This window comes from Grampus griseus (genome assembly GCF_964374135.1).
Source record: "Grampus griseus genome assembly, chromosome: 9".
Taxonomy (NCBI): domain Eukaryota; kingdom Metazoa; phylum Chordata; class Mammalia; order Artiodactyla; family Delphinidae; genus Grampus; species Grampus griseus.
The window spans coordinates 44284547-44303709 of NC_139003.1; the positions used below are offsets into that span (position 1 = coordinate 44284547).

At 40.2% G+C, this 19163-nt stretch overlaps 1 protein-coding gene across 1 annotated transcript in view; it reads left to right on the plus strand.

Annotated features, from left to right (window-relative positions):
* The window catches only part of PDE1C (phosphodiesterase 1C), a gene marked incomplete at both ends in the record, with an annotated part of 550586 nt that overhangs the window by 167529 nt on the left and 363894 nt on the right, over positions 1–19163 (plus strand). Inside the window, one exon of the mRNA XM_082661639.1 lies at positions 736–786. Coding sequence (XP_082517765.1) covers positions 736–786 — 51 coding nt within the window. The remainder of the gene's footprint in view (positions 1–735; positions 787–19163) is intronic.

Consider the following 19163-nt stretch of genomic DNA (forward strand, 5'->3'; position numbering starts at 1 on the left):
TTAAAAGTGATATTTAAAGGGGATGAAACTTGTGTTTCAATTTAACAATTGATATCTTTTTTATCCATGAAGATGGTGTTCGTAAATATAGGGGATGGTAATTATGACCCTATCAAGATGATAAATTATACAGAGGCTTTTCAGAGGAGGGTGAACGACCCTGCTGAGAAGCGTTAGGGGTACGGTTTTCTAGGGCAGCTCTCCGGACAATTTTCTCGATCCTCCTATTTGTTAGACTCTAAATTTAAATATCCTTCTTAACAATAACCAACCTTACTATCTTCTGAAATCCCTGCCTTGCTTTGCACCATGGACCAAGAAAATCAGACTGATGTCAGGTGCTTGGGGTGCATTTGTGTGCTGAAGGACATCCCGGTGAGAGGAAGCTTAAAGCAGAAGGACGTGCGCTGGCTTTGAAGCCTGGTGTGCACGCCTCTTACTCAGTGCATGCAAGCCAGTTAACTCCTGTAAGCCTAGTAAACTAGGTATTGTTTAGGTCGTCTCCAGCTTAATTCACTTTTCTAATCAGAATGATTAAGGCTCTTGACCTCGTTTAGACATTGAGAGCAGCACTGGAAATATAGAAAGAGAGGGAGTGAAGTTGCTTTTATCCTCTTACAAAGACTCTCAAAAACAGTGTAATAGTGAATCATCCAGAGGATTAGCTGTAGGTTGGGCATATTCTACGGACACATGTGCCTTGCTCTTAATTGTATCTTCTGTTTTTTTTTCCAGTTGCAAATGAAGCCGGAGATAAGACTGCCAGACCACTTGCCTGCTTCTCCCGTGAGTAAATCTTGTTTCACTCCTTTCCTGGGCTCCTTCAGAGCCTTTTTGCCTGTGTGGTTCACCCTGCCAGGTGTCAGTAAAACACTGCTAGTAGAAGAGTAATATAGGAAATGTCTTCAGTGGGTTATTACTCCATTTGAGCCCCACCGCCAGTGAGTTATTCATTGCTGTTGCCTTTTCAGTCCTTAGAATTGTGGTTTATCAAACCGTGTCCTGGGGCTTTGCTATTCGAAGTGTGGACCTGGGAGCAGCAGAATCGACATTGCCTGGTGGCTTTTTAGAAATGCAGAGCCCCAGGCTCACCCCAGACCTACTGAATCAGGGTCTGGATTTCAACAAATCCCCAGATTCCTGTGCACAGTTGAGTTTGAGAAACACTGCACTGGAGAATCCCCTCAGAGTACCTTGCCGTGGGGTGGGCTTTTTCTGAAGAATGAGTGCAGAAGAGTCTATGAAATGCTTGTAGTTGTCAAGGTCCGTTACATGTGTGGAAGCATCGTCACCTCCCCATGTGGACTTAAGGGCTGGCTCCACTGGCTTCTCCTCAGTTTGGTGATATTTTGAAGCTCAGATGGAATCTGTAACTGGTTCTCCTTTGGCACGGGGATGTTTGTAAGGGCCTAGGAGCTCCCCATCAATTTCACTTGACTCCTTTGTCTCCAGGTCTTCATCCCAATGGGTGAGCAAGGGTCAAAAGCCTCTTGATGTTTTCTGTGCCAGAGTGATCAGTGAGTAATACATTTGCAAGTTAATGCATCCCCTGGGATGAAAACCCAGATCCCAATGAAGGGAGTGGAAATACCAAGGGAGATTGAGTAGGGTTGGGTGGAGACGCTCCCCAAATGGGCTGAGCATCCAGTGGAGAAATAGTGGAACTGTAAATCAAAATAGATGGATTTTTCTTTCCAGCGCCGTCACTACTTTCACTTAAAGGAATTTCACTTATGCTTTCCGAGCCTCAGTTTTCCCACCTCAAAAATAGGAAACTCATACCCATCTTCTCTCTTTTATAAAAAGCTTACCATCTTTTGAAGTGATGGCATGAGAGTCACTGCATTGTTCACATAGGGCGGACAAAGTCTTGTGTGTGGATTCTGCCAACATAAGTCTTAACACGTAGAGTCTGAAGTATCGTTTCTCTGTTTATAGGGCTTCTTCCAAATTCTGCCTTCTAGCTCTTTTTGGGGAGGGGGCTTCAGAACTTCGGGATTGATTCCTAAAAACGATTTTTATAGAACCGTAATAATATGTGATAATGAAAGAGCATTAAGTGTTCACATTTTAGAAACTGTGTAATAAAACACTTGCTTCTCACAGGCCCCCCTTTTCACTGCCCTCCTACCTGGAATCATTATTTCCAAAATAAGTATTTCATCCCACAGCTCAGTGAGGATGATGAATATGCTTTCAGTCTCCTTATTTCTTTGTCTCCCGAGCAGTAGTCAGGCAAATTAATAAGCTGGGGTGGTAATCCGACCACGCTGTGCAGGCTGCACCCCATGGGAGTTTCTGCCATTTAGAGGCTCATCATGCTTGCCTTGAGTGTTGAAGGGTGCTGCGAGTTCAACACCCTTGAGTGTTGAAGGTGCTGTTGAGGAAGGTGTGGGAAGCATGTCCCAGGCAGAGAGAACACGTGGGCACAGAGGAGCCTCGCACGTTAGGGAAACTGGCTGGAGAGGCAGCCCGGGGTCAGGCTAAGAGGGGTCTTTGTGCTAGCCCATGGAGTGGACGCTGATTCTGGGGAAGCCTTTGAAGGGTGTCCTACTTGGCCAGCATCTCCCCCTCCTCCTGGAGCTTTAGGTGGCCTCCGGGGACCAGAGCTGTTTGGTGAAGAACTGGACCTCCCAGCCCAGCTCCAGACCCCAGTCAGGGGACGAGCTCCTGGAGCCCCCTAACACTGGGCTCCTGACATTGGGACTGTTGGCCCTGGGGCCGGGACTCCTGCTCGTCCAGATGTCTGGGATGCTGGGAGGCTGCCCTCCAGCGCCAGCCCCAGAGAGCCCTCCTCTCTAGAGAGGTCTGTTTTATGTGTATATCTGTCTCCCATTAGACAGTAGGCTCCTGGAGGCCAACGGACCCCTGGTTGAGCATGTATTGACTGTGCCTGGTTCAGGAACAGCTGCCTGTTGAATGAAGACTGAGTGAACTGCTACCCTGCCTGCAGCTGCCCCCACTCCTCCTTATCCTAACTTCGTGGACAGGGCAGGCTCTCCCACTGCCAGCACACACACTCCCGGATCCCTCTGGATCCAGGCCTCCCTCAGGGGGCTCCCATGTACTAACGTGAGGGTCCTCAGAAGCCACGAGGGACATGGGCTCTGGTGTCAGGCCTGGGTTTGGGTTCTGAGTCCAGGAATTCTGAATTCTGTGTGAACTTGGGCAGGTAACTTAATTACTCTAAGCAGGAATGAGTGCTAAAATGCTTAAAAACATGTGACGTGGTCACCGACCAATCAGGACAGATGTTGGCCATGGCTGATGTGAAGGAGGGTGCAGGAGGCCCTGATAGGCCAGTTACTGGGTGGGGCGGGGGCAGCTGAGGTGGATATTGGCCCTGATTACGTGAGGTAAATAATATAAAGCGTAGTGTTTGCACACTGTAAGAGCTCAGTAAGTGTGGGTGATTGTCATTACGTATATTATTACCCTGAGTCATTTTCCTCTCCCCGCCTACCTCTCTCCCTCCCTCCCCTCCTCCTTTCCTCCGTCCATTCCTCCCTCCCTTCCTTTTACATGTGTTTATTGAAGACTTTTCTCTGCTAGGCCCTGGGGGCACACAGATGAGTAAGTTTGTCTTCCAAGAGCCCACAGTCTAATCAGGGAGTTGGAGAGTTGGACAAGTAAGTGGCTCCAGTGCAGTGTGTGGAGGGAGATGTGAGAGATTGGTACGGGAGCTATATGGGGAGGCCTCACCTGGCCTGCGTTGGGGGTGGGTTCAAGAGAGTCTTCCTGGAGGAGAAAAGGATTAGCTGAGGCTTGGGGAGTGTGTGTGGGTTAACAGGTAGAAAAGGTAGGGGGGAAAAAAAAAAAAAGAAGCGACACCACTCTTCAAGGAATAAAGGCCATGTGTAGTGTTCAGACGTGGCCACAGTGTGGCAGGAAAAGCTCAGATTTGGGTGTACATCTCTACTCCAGAAGGCTTAAAAGAGGCTGCATGCAGTGCAATGGACAGAGCACCTTTTGAGAAGGGAGTGCACGGAATTGGAAGAGACTGTCCTGAGGGAGGGGTTGGCCCCAGAGCTTGTGTAGCTGGGCAGCTCCATCCTGGAGTTTTGATTGCTTCCCTAATTGAGGAAGAACAATTTCTCCCCTGAGATAAGTAATGATTGAAAAGAAAAGAATGGTGTCAAAAGCAGTAAGAAAATGGAGCCTAATTAGTAATGCCTGCAAATTTGGCCTCTTTTGCTTTGGGAGGTAATAATCCAGGTAGTGTTGAAAATAGATTATCCTATAAAAGAGCTGGAGTAGTTTTGGTGGATGGATGATAAAGCAAAGGGAGGTCGCCTAGTATTTTTATGTTGGGTGTATGATTGGGTGAATGATCCCCTTTCCTGGGCAGAGATGGGCAGGGGCAGGCGGGGATGTACAGCTAGGGTAGGTGCTGGGTGAGCCTAGTACCTATTACACGGTAATGGCCATTGTGGAGCCCCAAGGCAAATTCAAATCACGTCTGACGGAGCGCTCAAGTCCAGCCAGAGATTTTTTCTAAACTGACTGTCACAGCAAGGAGGGTTTCTCACAAGCATCAAGTTGGGGGTGGATGGGTTACAGAACCAGGATGATGAGAACAAGGATAGGATAAAATGGGTGGGAGTAAAGGCTGAGAAATGCCATGAGCAGTGATGGGCTGTGGCTGTTGGCTGGGTGTTCAACGTTCTCAGGGGTGTGTACTATGAGCTAGAGCCATATAAAGGGCCCAGGACAGGGTAGGAAGCACATATGGAGATTTCCTGGTTTGTCTTTAACAACTGTAACTATTTCCAAAATGTTCAGATCCTCTGTAGAGCTCCAGGTCCCACCTCAGTAGTATTCACAGACCGAGCATCTTCATTTCCTACTTGCTCCCGCAGAAAGTTACCTTCAGCAGTGGCAGCTCTAGGGGCTTAGGGGTAGCAATGCAGCTCAGTGGTCTTCAAAGTGGGGACCCTGGGAACTTGTTAGAGATATGAGTATTTGAGCCCTTTGCCAGATCTGCTGAATCAGAAACTCCTGAGGGTGGGTCTCAGCAATATGTATTTTAACAGACTCTAGTGGTGATTCTGATGCATGCCAGTATTTGAGAACCACTGCTGTAGTTGGAAGGACTATGTTATGGTGGTGGCAGAGATAGAGGTAGAGGTAAAAGGCAGCATGCAGAGCAGTACAATGGTTTTATTTAGTTTATACATTACAGAATAGTACAACTAGCAGTTTTCGATAACTGCTTGTAATATGTAATTGCATACAGACATAAGACAGAGCAAATGTTAATTGTCCTTGTCAAAGAATAGTGTATTATTATTATTTTATCTTATTTTTATTGGAGGAGTTTGTGGGGGCTGATGGAGGTTATGGGAAAATGATCTAAAGGTCCCTCTAATCCTCCCTTGTGACTGGCACTGCTCTGCATCATCTCTTGAATCTAATCCTCTTTTTTCTAAGATCATCTCCTACCTGGCCCTGACCTTTCCTACTCCACAACAAGGTCATTGTAAGAACTGCTTGGTTGGCCCCTAGCTTCTTGCTTGTAGCTTTAGATCACCCTCCACACAGTAACCTGTACCGTCACGCTCTAGTTTCTGTCATGACATATTTGTGTTTCAGAACACAGGGAGTTACTCCCTAACTTGTGTTCATCCAAGATTTATCTGCCTGACCACAAGGGTCCCACTGCTTGTTCTTACCCCCTTTCTCCATCCCTTTCATCAAATATAGTCGTTATCAGCCATGCAAATCTGCTTGGTTCAGTAAACAGATATATCAACCCATTATCTTAGATTTGAAAAATTTCAAGTTAGACCAGAACTTGCAAATGATCTAGTCCAAACCTCACTACTTCCTGTAAAACTCATCCTCTTTGTGACATCCCTGTTAGGGGGTCATGAGCTCTCTGAAGGAACCCATCCAGTGATGGAAAACTCACCTTGTCTTAGTGAGGGTTGATGGTAACGGTCATAGTGATGGACTGGAATGTTATGTGTTTGGGGAACTGAAACTCACTCTGCTTTTCTTTTTTTGAATGTGTTTGATCAAGTCTTTGAATACGTCCACTATATCACTTGGTCCCCAATATGTTAGTCATTGGTCCACCAGTGGGTGGCTGATGATACTATAAGTAGCTTCTAGAAGCTTGTGGACAATATGTAACCCAGATGTTAGCTGGAGGCTCTTAGTCCATTGACATCTAGTTAAATAGGCTCAAATCACTGTTGTGTGCCCTTTGGAGGTTCAGAGCAGACCTCAGTGTTTCCGTGAATATCTGGGATTGACTTAGTGTTCTTCTGGCCCTGATCTCCTACCTCTCTTGATTGTGTTCCTCTGTATGCTTCTGGCTCTTTTCATATCTGCTCTGACATAGACTCAGATGCAGGCCAAAGCCCCTTCCTCTTCTCTTCTTCCCGTGTAACCAGAGGCTATTGGTCAAAGCAAGACTTGACTGAAGATTAGGGAAAGGGAGATCACAATATGCAATTGTGTGCAGACAATTTAAAGTCATAGTTCTCTTCTCAACAGTTCTTTCACCCATCCCACAGCCAGTAATTGTTTTAAAGACCACGCTGCCCATGTAGCTCCTGGCCTACCACCCCTTGATCCTCCTCTATCCACCGTCCTCCATTCTTTACCCTTTATTTCCACTTCTCTCTTAGGAATAAAAATACACTCCTCCCAGTCTCTCGTGCAGAGCTGTATGACCATCATGTTAGTTGCTTTGGTATTTGCTGACACCCTTGCCTTCACCATCTCTCCTTTATTTTCAACTTATTTCTTTTCCTCCATGAAGGCCAGTTTCTTCCTTAATGGGAATTGTGGTCCAACCTGTTGAGATACTAACAGATATTTAACTCCTTGCCACAAGTGTATAAGCTTACACCATTAAAAAATCTGGTTAGAATATTTTTTTTGTGTGTGTGTGTAATGTGACCCCAGGGAGGCCAGGGAAGACATGGATTGGCTGTTGTATGCCAAGCACCTCCTCCCCTCCCCTCTCAATGTATACTCCTTTCAATAAAGTTAGGATAAAGTTTCTGATTCCAGTAAGAGGTGGACTAAGAAAACCTGAAAATCCTCCAATTTTTATAAGCCTGTAGGAATGCTGAGTAAAATATTTTTTTAAATGCCCTTAAATGCATAGTTAAACTTGCAATATAGAAAGGGAACTCTGCAGGTGGTAGAAATGAAAGAGGAATTTAATATCAGCACAGCAAGCTGTAAACATGCCTGCTGATTCTGCAGCTATGCTGCATGGGGGTGGTGCTGCTAGTTCCATGGGATCTAGTAACACATGTTTTAACATCCACCTGGGGAAAGAAGTTAAGGCCTTGGCCTGTGCAGCCTGGGGAGTTGGATATGAGACTTCTGCCTGAACTTGACTCTTAGAACATATGGCAGATCGTGTTTTCCAAAAATATTTGCAGCTCTATCTCCCATCCCACATGCTCTTCTTGCAGAGTGATGTTGACAAGCCTCCCACTGAGATGTGAAGCCTATGTTCCCTCCCCTTGAATTTTGGTGGCCTGTAACTGTGGCAGAATGTTGCTACGTGACTTGCAAAGTTACATCATCATAAGTGATGCAGCTTCCACCTGGGGCCTGTTGGGATGCTTGTTCTTGGAACACTGTCATCATGCTGTGAGGAAACAGAGAGGCCATATGGTGAGCCCACTGCTGCACCACCCATCCCAAAGTACAGGTTTGTGAGCAAAATAAATGGTTATTGTTGTGGTTTGAAGCCACTAAGTTTGGGGTGATTTGTTATGCAGCAATAGATAACTGGAACAAAGGGCTACCTCCTCAGTGAAAGAGGGACCTGAAAAACAAAATACATCCATTAGCATAGGGAGATAACAAGGAAACTTGTTTGCCTCCTCTTGCTCTTGAGGAAAAGTCTCCCCTGGGCGATGGGAACTACCTGCCTGGTCCAGGTACCCTTTCAAACTAAGAAATTAGTAAAAATTGGTTCTGTGGGCTAGTAATGGCAGAATCAAATGGAAAAATGCAGTAAAATCAATTGTAAAAATATTCTGAAATGCAACCCAAGTCATAATGTATTTTCATAAAGAAAACAAGGAGCACTAAATCAAAATTTTAAAAAAATCCACAGGGGCAGCAATCCACCAGGATGAACAAGAGTCAGTGAGCACAATGAATAGAGAATTAGAACCCTAAGACCTCGAGGTACTATATTGACAAACTGAAAGAAAACATGAACTACATATATTTAAAAATAAAGATATAAAAAGAATTGAAACTCTAAGAAGGGAACAAAAAGGAAGATTTTTAAGAGAACCTATAGAACTTCCAGAAATGTGAAAGTTAACATTAACAATAAAACAAACAAACAGACAAATAAACCCAAACACAGTTTATCCACCTGTGTTGGGTAGGACTAAAAAGGGAAATAATGAACTGGAAGATATATCTGAGGAAATTATCCAGAATGCAGCACAGGCAAACATGAAAGAATGGTTAAGCAATATGGAAGATAGAAAGAGAAGGTCCAACATACATCAAATAGGGATTCTAGAATGAAAGACCAAGGGGAATGTGGGAAAACTAGTAACTGAAAATCTAGTAGCTGAGAGTCCTGCAGAGTTGACTAGTGATATTAATCATCAGATTGAAGAATCATACCTAGTTTCAAGCCCGGAAATAAAAATTAACCCATTGCTAGACACATAATAATGAAACTGTAGAACATAAGCAATGAGAAAAAACTAAAAACAATTGGAGGGAAGAAAGATTACCTACTGTGTCTGAAACTGTAAGTTTAGTTCTTCTATATTAAAAGAACCTTGAGTTTTTAGTGGGGCCTATGTCCCCATCCCTCCAAATAGAGTGCATTTCTCAGGTTCTCTCGAAGCTAAGATGTAACTAAGTTCTGGTCAATGAAATGTAAGCAGAACTGTTGGGGCAGATTTCTGGAAACTTTCTTGAGGGTCTTGTGCTCCCTTTTTTCCTTTTCTTATTTATCCTTTCTCCACCCTGCTGCCTGGAACACAAATGTGATACTGAAAGCTCTAGCTGCCACCTTGGACCACAGGGATAATGGTCACACCAAGGGTTGGTAGTGTGGTAATATGAAGACTTTGTGGAACAGAGCTGCTATACCAGCCATGAAATGCTTACCTCTAGATTTTAGAGAGCTTAACATAAACTTCTATCTTGTTTGATATTTTGGAATTTTGAGTCTCTGTTACAAAGACATGTAGAATCCTAAATAATGCATCTACCAAGATTAATAATTAGACTGGCTGCATACTTCTTAATAGCATGTTTAGAAGTCAGAAGACAAATTGAATATTTGTGAAATGATGAGGGAAAAGAACTGCCAACCTGGAATACTATACTGAGAGAAATATCATTCAGGAGTGAGGCCAAAATAAAGACATTTTTCAGGCAAAGAAATTCCAAGAGAATTTATTATATGTATACCCTTGCACAGAGAATTACTAAATGCTATATCTCAGGAAGAAGACAACTGAACCCAGAAATAAGAATAAATTATGTTTAACAATTAGTTAAAAAGAATATTGGGATGTTTTTAGTTTTTTAAAAAACAGCTTTATTGAGATATAATTCATATACCATAAGGTTTCCCTGTTAAAAGTGTACAATTCAATAGCTTTTAATGTATTTGTGGAGTTGTGCAACCATCACCATAATCTAATTTTAGAAAACTTTTGTCATTCCTAAAAGAAATCTTGCACCCAATAGCAGTCACTTTTCATTGAGACTCATACTCCTAGTCCTAGTATATCACAAATCTACTCTGTGTTTCTATATATTTGTCTATTCTGGCCATTGTATATATTATAAAAGGAGTCATATAATATATGGTCTTTTGCGATTGGCTTTTTTGACTTAGCATAGTGTGTTCAAGGTTCATCCATGTCGTAGCATGTATCAGAATATCATTCCTTTAAATTGCTGAATGATGTTCCATAGTATGGATGCTCCACATTTTATTCTTTTCATTTGAGTGATTCCACTGTGAATAATGTTGCTATGAATATTTGTGTTCAAGTTTTTGTGTGGATGTATGTTTTCATTCAGCCTGGATGTACACCTAGGAGTGGAATTGTTAGATCATAAGGTAACACTAAGTTCAACATTTTGAGAAACTGCCCAGATCTTTTTCAAAACGGCTAGACAATTTTATATTCCTATCAGCAATATATGAGGGTTCTAGTTTCTCTAAATCCTCCCTTACACTTGGTATGGTTATTCTTTAAAATTTTAAACCTAGTAGGTGTGAAGTTGTATCATATTGTGGCTTTGATTTCCATTTACCTAATTACTAATAACATTAAGCATCTTTCCATATGCTCTTTGGCCATTTGTATATCTTCTTTGGAGAGCTAGTTAGTTTTTAAGACAAAAGGCAGCATTCCATTCTCTGATTTTCTAGTTGAAGGAAGTACAATAAAATGAAAAACGGTCATCACAGGGAAGCTGCCAATTATTTATGAATAAAAAGTGGAAGAAAACAGAGACCTCAAAAGCATCTGTTCCCACACTGTACTCATCATCTCTATACGAGTTCCTACTCCGGTGTTTCCTAACTGAATTGGTGCCATTTTATTCACTAGGCAACACCAACCGCAAACCTAGAAATCATATGTGCATCCCTCTTCTCCCTCACCAGTCACCAGATTATACTGGATCCATCTCCTGAATTCTGTTTCCTTCAGATCCTTTCACTCCATTCTCACTGCCACAGCTTTATTTTAGCCCCTTGTCATCTCCTACCTAATAGATTTCACCGAGCCTCCATTTTCCTCTGTGAAGTCTGTTCTCTTCCCTGCCAGAACAGTCTTCCTAAAGATAAAGCTGACCGTGTCATTCCTCTCCTTACAAGCCTTCAGATGTCTGCTTCTGGGAAGATGGAGTAGACACACTTTCCCCTATCACTCTTGTTAAGTACAACTGAAAACTCTGGTCATTTTATATAAGACAAGCAAAAAACAAAAACAAACAAACAAAAGACTCTGAAAGATGAAGAGAAGAAGCCAGACCAGCTAGAGATAATTGGGACCTGGGGAATGAAACAGTGGTGAATTCTCTGGATTTTCTTTTTGCCTTATACATCCCATTCTTGGAGATGGAGAAGCCAGAATCCTGGAAATGCCAACAGATCAGACAACAAAAGGCCCAGCAAAACCGTGCTCTCTGTATCCAGAGGACCAGGGAAGGGACAGTCTAGCAAGACAGAAAATGTTTAGACAATAACTAGACACTCTACTCCAACCAAATACCACAGAAAAACTGGGGTCCCATCCTCACCCATGCCAACAATGGCTGGGTAGGGAAACTGAATGTCTAGCCTCACATGACTATGAGGTGCCCTAAGACCCCCACTGTGGTGGCCTTGGAGAAGGCCAAGTAGGGAGCTGGCCGGTAATGAGGTCTCTTTCCCACCATGGTATCAGTGGAGAACATGTGGGGAACATGGAGTTCCACTTCCAATTGGTAATGAGGCATCCTTCTTCTTCCCTGTTGAGGTGATGTCACAGGAGGACTAGTGGAGAATCAGGACTCCATAACTGCCGAATGGTACAGAGGCCAGACTCATCAGATGTCACTAGAGGTCACTTGGGGAGCTGAAATGCTCACCCTTTTCCAGCAGTAACAAATTTGCCTGCCCTCCTTAGATGTCAAAGAAACTAGAATAGTTAAAATAATTTTGAAAAAGAAGAATAAGTTGCAAAGAATCAGTGTATTTGATTTTAAAACAATGTATAAATAAGGACTAGGTGGTACTGGTAGAAGGATAGATCCATAGATCAATGGAACACAATAGAGAAGCCAGAAGTACATCCATACAAATATGCCCAACTGATTTTTGACAAAAGTGTAAAAGTAATTCAATGGAGATAATATAGTTAAATGTTGTTGGAGTATTTGATCATTCATAGGCAACAATTCAAACCTCAACCTATGTTTCAAAACTTATACAAAAATGGACTTCAATGTAAAATGTAATACTGATACGATGAAACTTAGAAAAACAAAACAGGAGAAAATCTTTGGAATATAGGGCTAGGAAAGAAAGACGTTATTGAAAACATGATCTATAACAGGAAAAATATGGGTAAGTTGGACTTCATCAACATAAAACCTTTCTTCTACAAAATACTCTGTTAAGAGGTTGAAAAGACAAGCTACAGTCAGGGAGAAAATATTTGCAAGTAATGCTGCTATCCAAGAAAGTTCTGGTATCTATAATTCTCAAAACTCAAAAGTAAAAAAGTAAACAATCCATTTAGAGTATGGCCAAAAGATATGAAGAGACATTTTACCAAAGAAGGTGTACAGGTGGCAAATAAGCACTTGAAAAGGTGTTCAACATCAGTAGCCATTAGGGAAATGCATAACACCACAGTGAGATACCTCTATATACCTATCAGAATGACTAAAGTACGGAGAAAACCATGGTTGGAAAGGATACATGCACCCTGATGTTCATTGCAGCACTGTTTACAATAGCCAAGACACGGAAGCAAACCTGAATTTCCATCGACAGATGAATGGATAAAGGAAATGTGGTACATATATATGCTATGGAATATTACTCAGCCATTAAAAAAATGAAATAATGCCATTTGCAGCAACAGGGGTGGACCTGGAGATTATCATACTGAGTGAAGTAAGTCAGAGAAGGACAAATGTCATATGATATCACTTATATGCGGAATCTAAAAAAAAAAATGATACAAATTAACTTATTTACAAAACAGAAACACTCACAGACTTAGGGAACGAATTTATGGTTACTGGGGGAAAGGGTCAGGGGGGACAGATTAGGAGTTTGGGATTGATATGTACACACGACTATATTTAAAACAGATAACCAGCAAGGACCTACTGTACAGCACAGGGAACTTGGCTCAATATTCTGTAATAACCTAAATGGGAAAAGAATTTGAAAAAGAATGGATACTTGTATAGATATAACTGAATCACTTTGCTGTACATCTGTGACTAATACATCATTATTAATCAGCTATACTGCAATATAAAATAAAAATTAGAAAAAACAAATACACTATTTAAACATATGCAATTTATTACATGTCAGTTATATTTCAGTAAAGCTATTTAAAAAGTCTTAAGAGAAAGAAAAAAGAATGGCTAAAATAAAAAAATAATGATCACATCAAATCCTGGTGAGGATACAGAGAACACATCATTCGTACATTGCTGGTGGTACAGCCACTCTGAAAAAGTTTGGCTGTTACTTAAAACACTGATATGCAACTACCATATGACCCAGCAATTGCACTCCTTGGAATTTATCCCAGAGAAATGAAGTCTTACATTCACACAAAAATCTGTACGTGAGATCTCACACCTATTAGATACAGGGGTTGGTGAGGATGTGGAGAAGTTAGAACCTCTGTTCACTGTTGGTGGGGATGTAGGATGGTGTAGCCAGTGGAAAACAGTTTGATGGCACCTCAAAAAATTAAAAATAGAATTACCATACGATCCTGCAATTTCACTTCTGGATATATACCCCAAAGAATTGAAAACAAGGACTTGAAAAGATATTTGTACTCTCTTGTTCATAGCAGCATTATTCACAGCAGCCAAGAGGTAGAAGCAACCCAATTGTCCGTTGATGGATGAATGAATAAACAAAATATGGTAAGTACATACAATGGAATATTATTCATTCATGAAAGCAAAGGAAATTCTGACATGTTGCAACATGACTGAACCTTGAGGACTTTATGTTAAATGAAACTAGCCGGTCACAAAAAGACAAACGCTATATGATTCTAGTTGTGTGAGGTATCTAGAGTAGTCAGATACATAGAAACAGAAAGTAGGATGATGGATGCAGGGGACTCAGAGGAGGGGAGAATATTGTTTAATGGGTACACAGCTTCAATTCTGCAAGATGAAAATAGTTCTGGAGTTGGTTGGTGGTGATGGTTGTACAACAGTGTGGATGTACTTCATGCCACTAAACTGTATACTTAAAAATGGTTAAGGTGGTAAATTTTATGTTATGTGTATTTTAACCACAATTTAAAAAACCCTATACATGAATATTTATAAAAGCTTTATTCATAATAACCTCAAATTGGAAACAACTCAGATGTATTTATCCAGTGAATGGTTAAACAGACTGTGGTAAGTTTCTACCATGGAATGCTACTCAGCAATTAAAAGAACAAACTACTGGTACGTGCAACAACCTGGATGAATCTCCAGAGAATGATGCTGAGTGAAAAAGCCAACCCCAAAAGGTTATAAATTCTATGTATATAACATTCTTGAAATGACAAAAATATAGAAACGGAGAACAGATTAGTGGTTGCCGGGGGTTAAAGAGGGAGTGAGGTGGGAGGGATGTGGGTGTGGCTGTAACTGGGCAACGTGAGGGATCCTGGTGGTGATGGCAGTGTTCTGCATCTGTGTCAACATCCTAGTTATGATGTTGTACTATAGTGTTACAAAATGTTACCATCAGGGGAAACTGGGTAAGGGTACGACGGATCTTTGTATTACCTGTTACAAAGTTCTTGGCATATGACGAAATGCCCTTCAAAATCTGGCCCCAGATGACCTCTTCTGTCATGCTAATTTGTCATTTAAGCCCCAGAAACATGAAAGTACTTGCCTGTCCATGCTGCTTCACTCCTCCGTGCCTTTGCACGTGTGTTTCCCTCTGCTGATCACCAAGCCAACCCATTCATCTCTCAAAGCTCTGGTCAGAGGGCACCTTTTCTATAAAGCCTGGTCTGACCCCCAGGACAAAATTATCACTCCCTCATTTGTTTGACATCTATATATTTCTACACAGTTATATTACTACTTGCTTCATACTGTATTATAAGTAGCTCTTTATTGACTGTTTCCCTACTAGATTTTGAGTTATTTGAAGGCAGAAACTATGCCTTGCCAGTCAGTATATATAAATGTTCAATAAATGTTTGTTTAGTTGGACTGAAAGCAGAGTGAATGGGAATGTTCCAGATCTGTAACAATTCCAGACAAGGGGAGGAATCCCACTCATTGACTGGACAGCTCTTAGGGATCCATACTCAGTTACCTAACTAGAAAGAAGTCAGATGCATTTTAACTTACAGGACTCCCATGATTTACCAGTCACAACATCCTGTGATGCCTTCTTTTCAACAACTATTTATGGAGCACCTATTGTGTGCCAAGTACTGTGTCTACTCCCCTCCTTGGACAGGCAGGTAGGCCAAGGTGGTGCAGTGGTTCCTGCCATCATGTGCATTAGGCCCTGGCTAAGTCTTGGATTGAAGCACAGGGTGGACACCTATAGTCCTGTAGGCTGTGAAATATGTGACTGCAAGGACATCATCCTACAAACTAAGCTGTGAACAACTTCCTCTGCAACTGTACAGTCCTGGAGGCTCTGCTGAAATTCTCATGTTTGCAGGTGCAGTCCTTGAAACTTGTGAAAGAATTGCCTCGGTTCCAAGTCTGTAAGTTTTAGCTTTAGGGAAGCTAGGTTCCCTAATATAGGGCAAGATAGGAAGGGAGGTCAAGATGTGAAGCCAGTTGGGTGAGAAACTGAAGAAAACTCATGCATGATACAATTAAAACACGTAGAAGAAAAGACTGACAAGAGATTCATTCATGTTTTTAATATTGGGTTACAGCCTCAGAAGCAGATATCTTAGAAGCAGATAAAAAAAAGTTAACCTTGAAGGACATTTTGGGTGCAGGAGTATGAAAGTGAGTAAATCACAGTCCTTTCCCCAAAGGAGTTTACTGCCAACAGATGATCCATTGTTCTTATTACCGGCAATGGCTAGTTTGGGCCAGAATTAGAAAGAGTTCTTCTCTGTGACTAATATATTGTCCCCAAAGCCTCTGTTTTTCTGGAACTCTTGATGCAAATCTCCAAATCTCCAAATCTCCAAGTGATTACTTTCAAACACTTATATTTTTGATCACAGTATACATACCATTTAAACATGTCTAGGATGAATGTGGCACATTCTTCCAAGTGCTCAGAGCACTTTCATATAGACTATATTACCGAATTCATTCCCACCAAGTTTTTATAATAAGGTTAAAAATCAATCCTGGAACTTCCCAAAGGAATACTAGGCAGATTTACAAATGAATCATCCAGCAGATGGTAAGACTTGGGTTTTTGCATGCTTTGCAGACATTAACATACTTCAAGGTAGTTATGCATTGAAAAATTTTCACAATTATGGGGGAGGTGGTATCTGAATTAGTGATAGTCTAAGTTATAGAAAACTTAAAAAATACTATCTTCTAACTCTCAAGTACCCAACTTACGGTAACCATTAACGGTGTTTGTCAAGTAGATTTCACCCTTAGTAGGTAAAGCTTCTCTTTTAATTAGTATACTAAATGAATGCTGTCAAATTTCTTGAAAACAGTCTCCCTTTAATCTTGTCTACATCATTACTCTGCTGAACAGACTCATTCTTTTGATGTGTGACGAAGAGTAATCGAGACATTTCCTCTTGGAATTGATGGTCTCACTATATAGTGATCCACTGCACCAGATGAATTTCTAAATAGACTTTGAAAATTATGTGGGAGCTGTGCCCATCAGTTGGGTAAAGACAGATGCAAGGCTTTGCTTCAAAGCAGATTGGCACTGTTCTTACTGTTCTCTTTAGGCTTGGGTTATGCATTACTTATTGTGAAAACTAGCTGTTTGAATAGGAATGTCAGTCTTACTCTTGGTTCTTTCTGCTGAATTTATCTGGCAGCCGAGGTAGACAGTGAGTGAAACCTAGAGTGACTTACATACCTTGCCTTTCAGAAAACAACAGGCTCTGTATCAATCTTTTTGCATCCCAGAATGATTAAACTAGGGTTAAATCCAAAATAAAACTCCAAACAAAATATGAAGAACTAGGGAAATGAAACACTGTCCTGAAGACTTAGGGAATAGGTAGACTTCTGAAAAATGACCTAATATAGGAGCCAAAAGAAAAAATGTAAATGCTACTTTGCATTCTCTGTAAGAAGCAAAAAGACATAGACCCTGTGAGATAGGAGCAGAAAGCTGTTAAGAAGAAAAGCAGGTTGATTTTGAGTTGAGATGCAAAAAGGAACAATGCACAGAAAGTAAATATGAAACATAGGAATTAAAATCCTCACTGAAATATAGAAATGACACTGAAAAGATTTTAATCAATGATTGGAAGACAAACTTGAGAAACAGTGTGTTAGCCTATAGAGGAAAGTGATGAAGAATTGAAAACGCTGAGAAAAGATAGTAGGAGGTCAGAGAAGAAAGAACCAACACAAATAAATTAATCATAGATGTTCTGAGACTAAAGCCACACAGTTGGAACAGAAGCAGTAATCAAAGATAAAGTTGAAGGCAGCTTGCCAGAACAGAAAAAAGGTCTGAGTTTGCATATTGAAAGGGCTTGTTGTATTCCAGAAAAAAATTGAAAATCAGTAAAAGTAACCCACAATTACATATACGCCAGCAAAATTTTTGAAATACAAAGATAAAGAAAAATGTCTGCCTACAAAGGGAAAAAACACTATCAGACTTGTTTCCTAATTCTCTTCTACAGCATATAAATAGCAGAAGATAATTGAGAAATTGTTCAGAGTTTAATGTAAATTCAATAAATCTGTCCCTGCATTGTTGTTCACGTGTATCTCATTAACCAACATGTCATTCTTGGAAAGAATTATTCGAGGATATACTTAAGCCAACTGAAACATGAGTCAAAATAAATTCTGTAGAGCTGTTCTGTCCCATTAAATGTGGCTATTGGGCACTTGAAATGTGGCTAGTCCTAACTAAGATCTGTAAGTTTAAATACACATTGGGTTTTGAAAAAAAAAGGAAAAATATAAAAATCTCATTAATAATTTTTATGTTGATTACTTATTTAAATGTAATATTTTGGATTTATTGACTTAAAGAACATAATTTATTAAAATTAATTTCATTTGCTTATCTTTAATAAATGTAGCTACCAGAAAATTTAAAATTACACATGTGGCTTATATCTGTTCTGTTGGACAGTGCTGCTCTTAAAGATAAATTATTATGTTGAAGAACTGTTGAGCATCAAAACCAGGTAAATTTATCCTTAAGTTCAAATAGCTATTGGACATAAAGTTAGAAAACAAAATGTAATGTGAAACACAATTCTTAACAACGGAACTTCTTAATATTAAAATAACAATTTAGAAATAGAATTCAAAAATTCACATAACATCAGTGAAAGTGAATAGAGGAATAGGAAGTCTAGGAAGACTAATTTAATCATCTCATACAGGCAAGAGTCAATGGAAACTCTGTTGTTATTGATGTTGGCAGTAAGATAATAAGAGAAAGAATAGAAGAATGTATATTCTTAAATTTAAAAGTAACTATCATAGTGTTCCAATTATTACAACTATATATTATTTCAAAAGGCAAAATTAAAACAAAAAAATGATAAGCAAGAATGTTTCAGGTGAGTACAAAGGAAAAGGAGATAGCTGTGGCAGTATTAAACTTGATAAAATACAGAACTCAAGAAATAAAGAGCTGAGTCATTTTCAACTGATAAAGGATGTAGTCCACAATGCAGATGTGATAGCTCTATACCTTGTTTTCTACACATAGAGTGAATCTTTTCTTTAAATTCAGTGCCCATGAAATAGTTATAAAAATTACCATGTGTTGGATGACAGATGACATCAATAGATTCCCCAAATCAATATTAGATCACATAGAACATAATCTCTGACTATATTGTTATAAGATCTAGAAAATAAAAAGAAAAAATAAAGAGTTAAAGAAGGAAGGAAAAAAGGAAGGAAGAAAGAAAAAAGAATGGAAGAAAGAAAGAAAGAAAGAAAGAAAGAAAGAAAGAAAAACTTAAGTTACAACAACCAAAAATACTTTAACCACTTGAAATATTTTTTCAGAAGTAGTCAACTTTTGGGTCAAAAAGGACATGAAAATTTCCATTGCAGTCTTCTTAGAAAGGATATTCAATAAGAAGTTGGCATATCAAAACTGATGACATGTATCCAAAGCCATAGACACAAATGCTCTGATTTTAAAAAATAAATTATGGAAAAAAGAGGAATATAAACTTATTCAAAGTAGGGGAATGAAAATATCAATCTAAAAGCCCAAACAAGTGAATTAGAAATGAGAAAAGCAGTAGAATGTATAGATTCAAGAG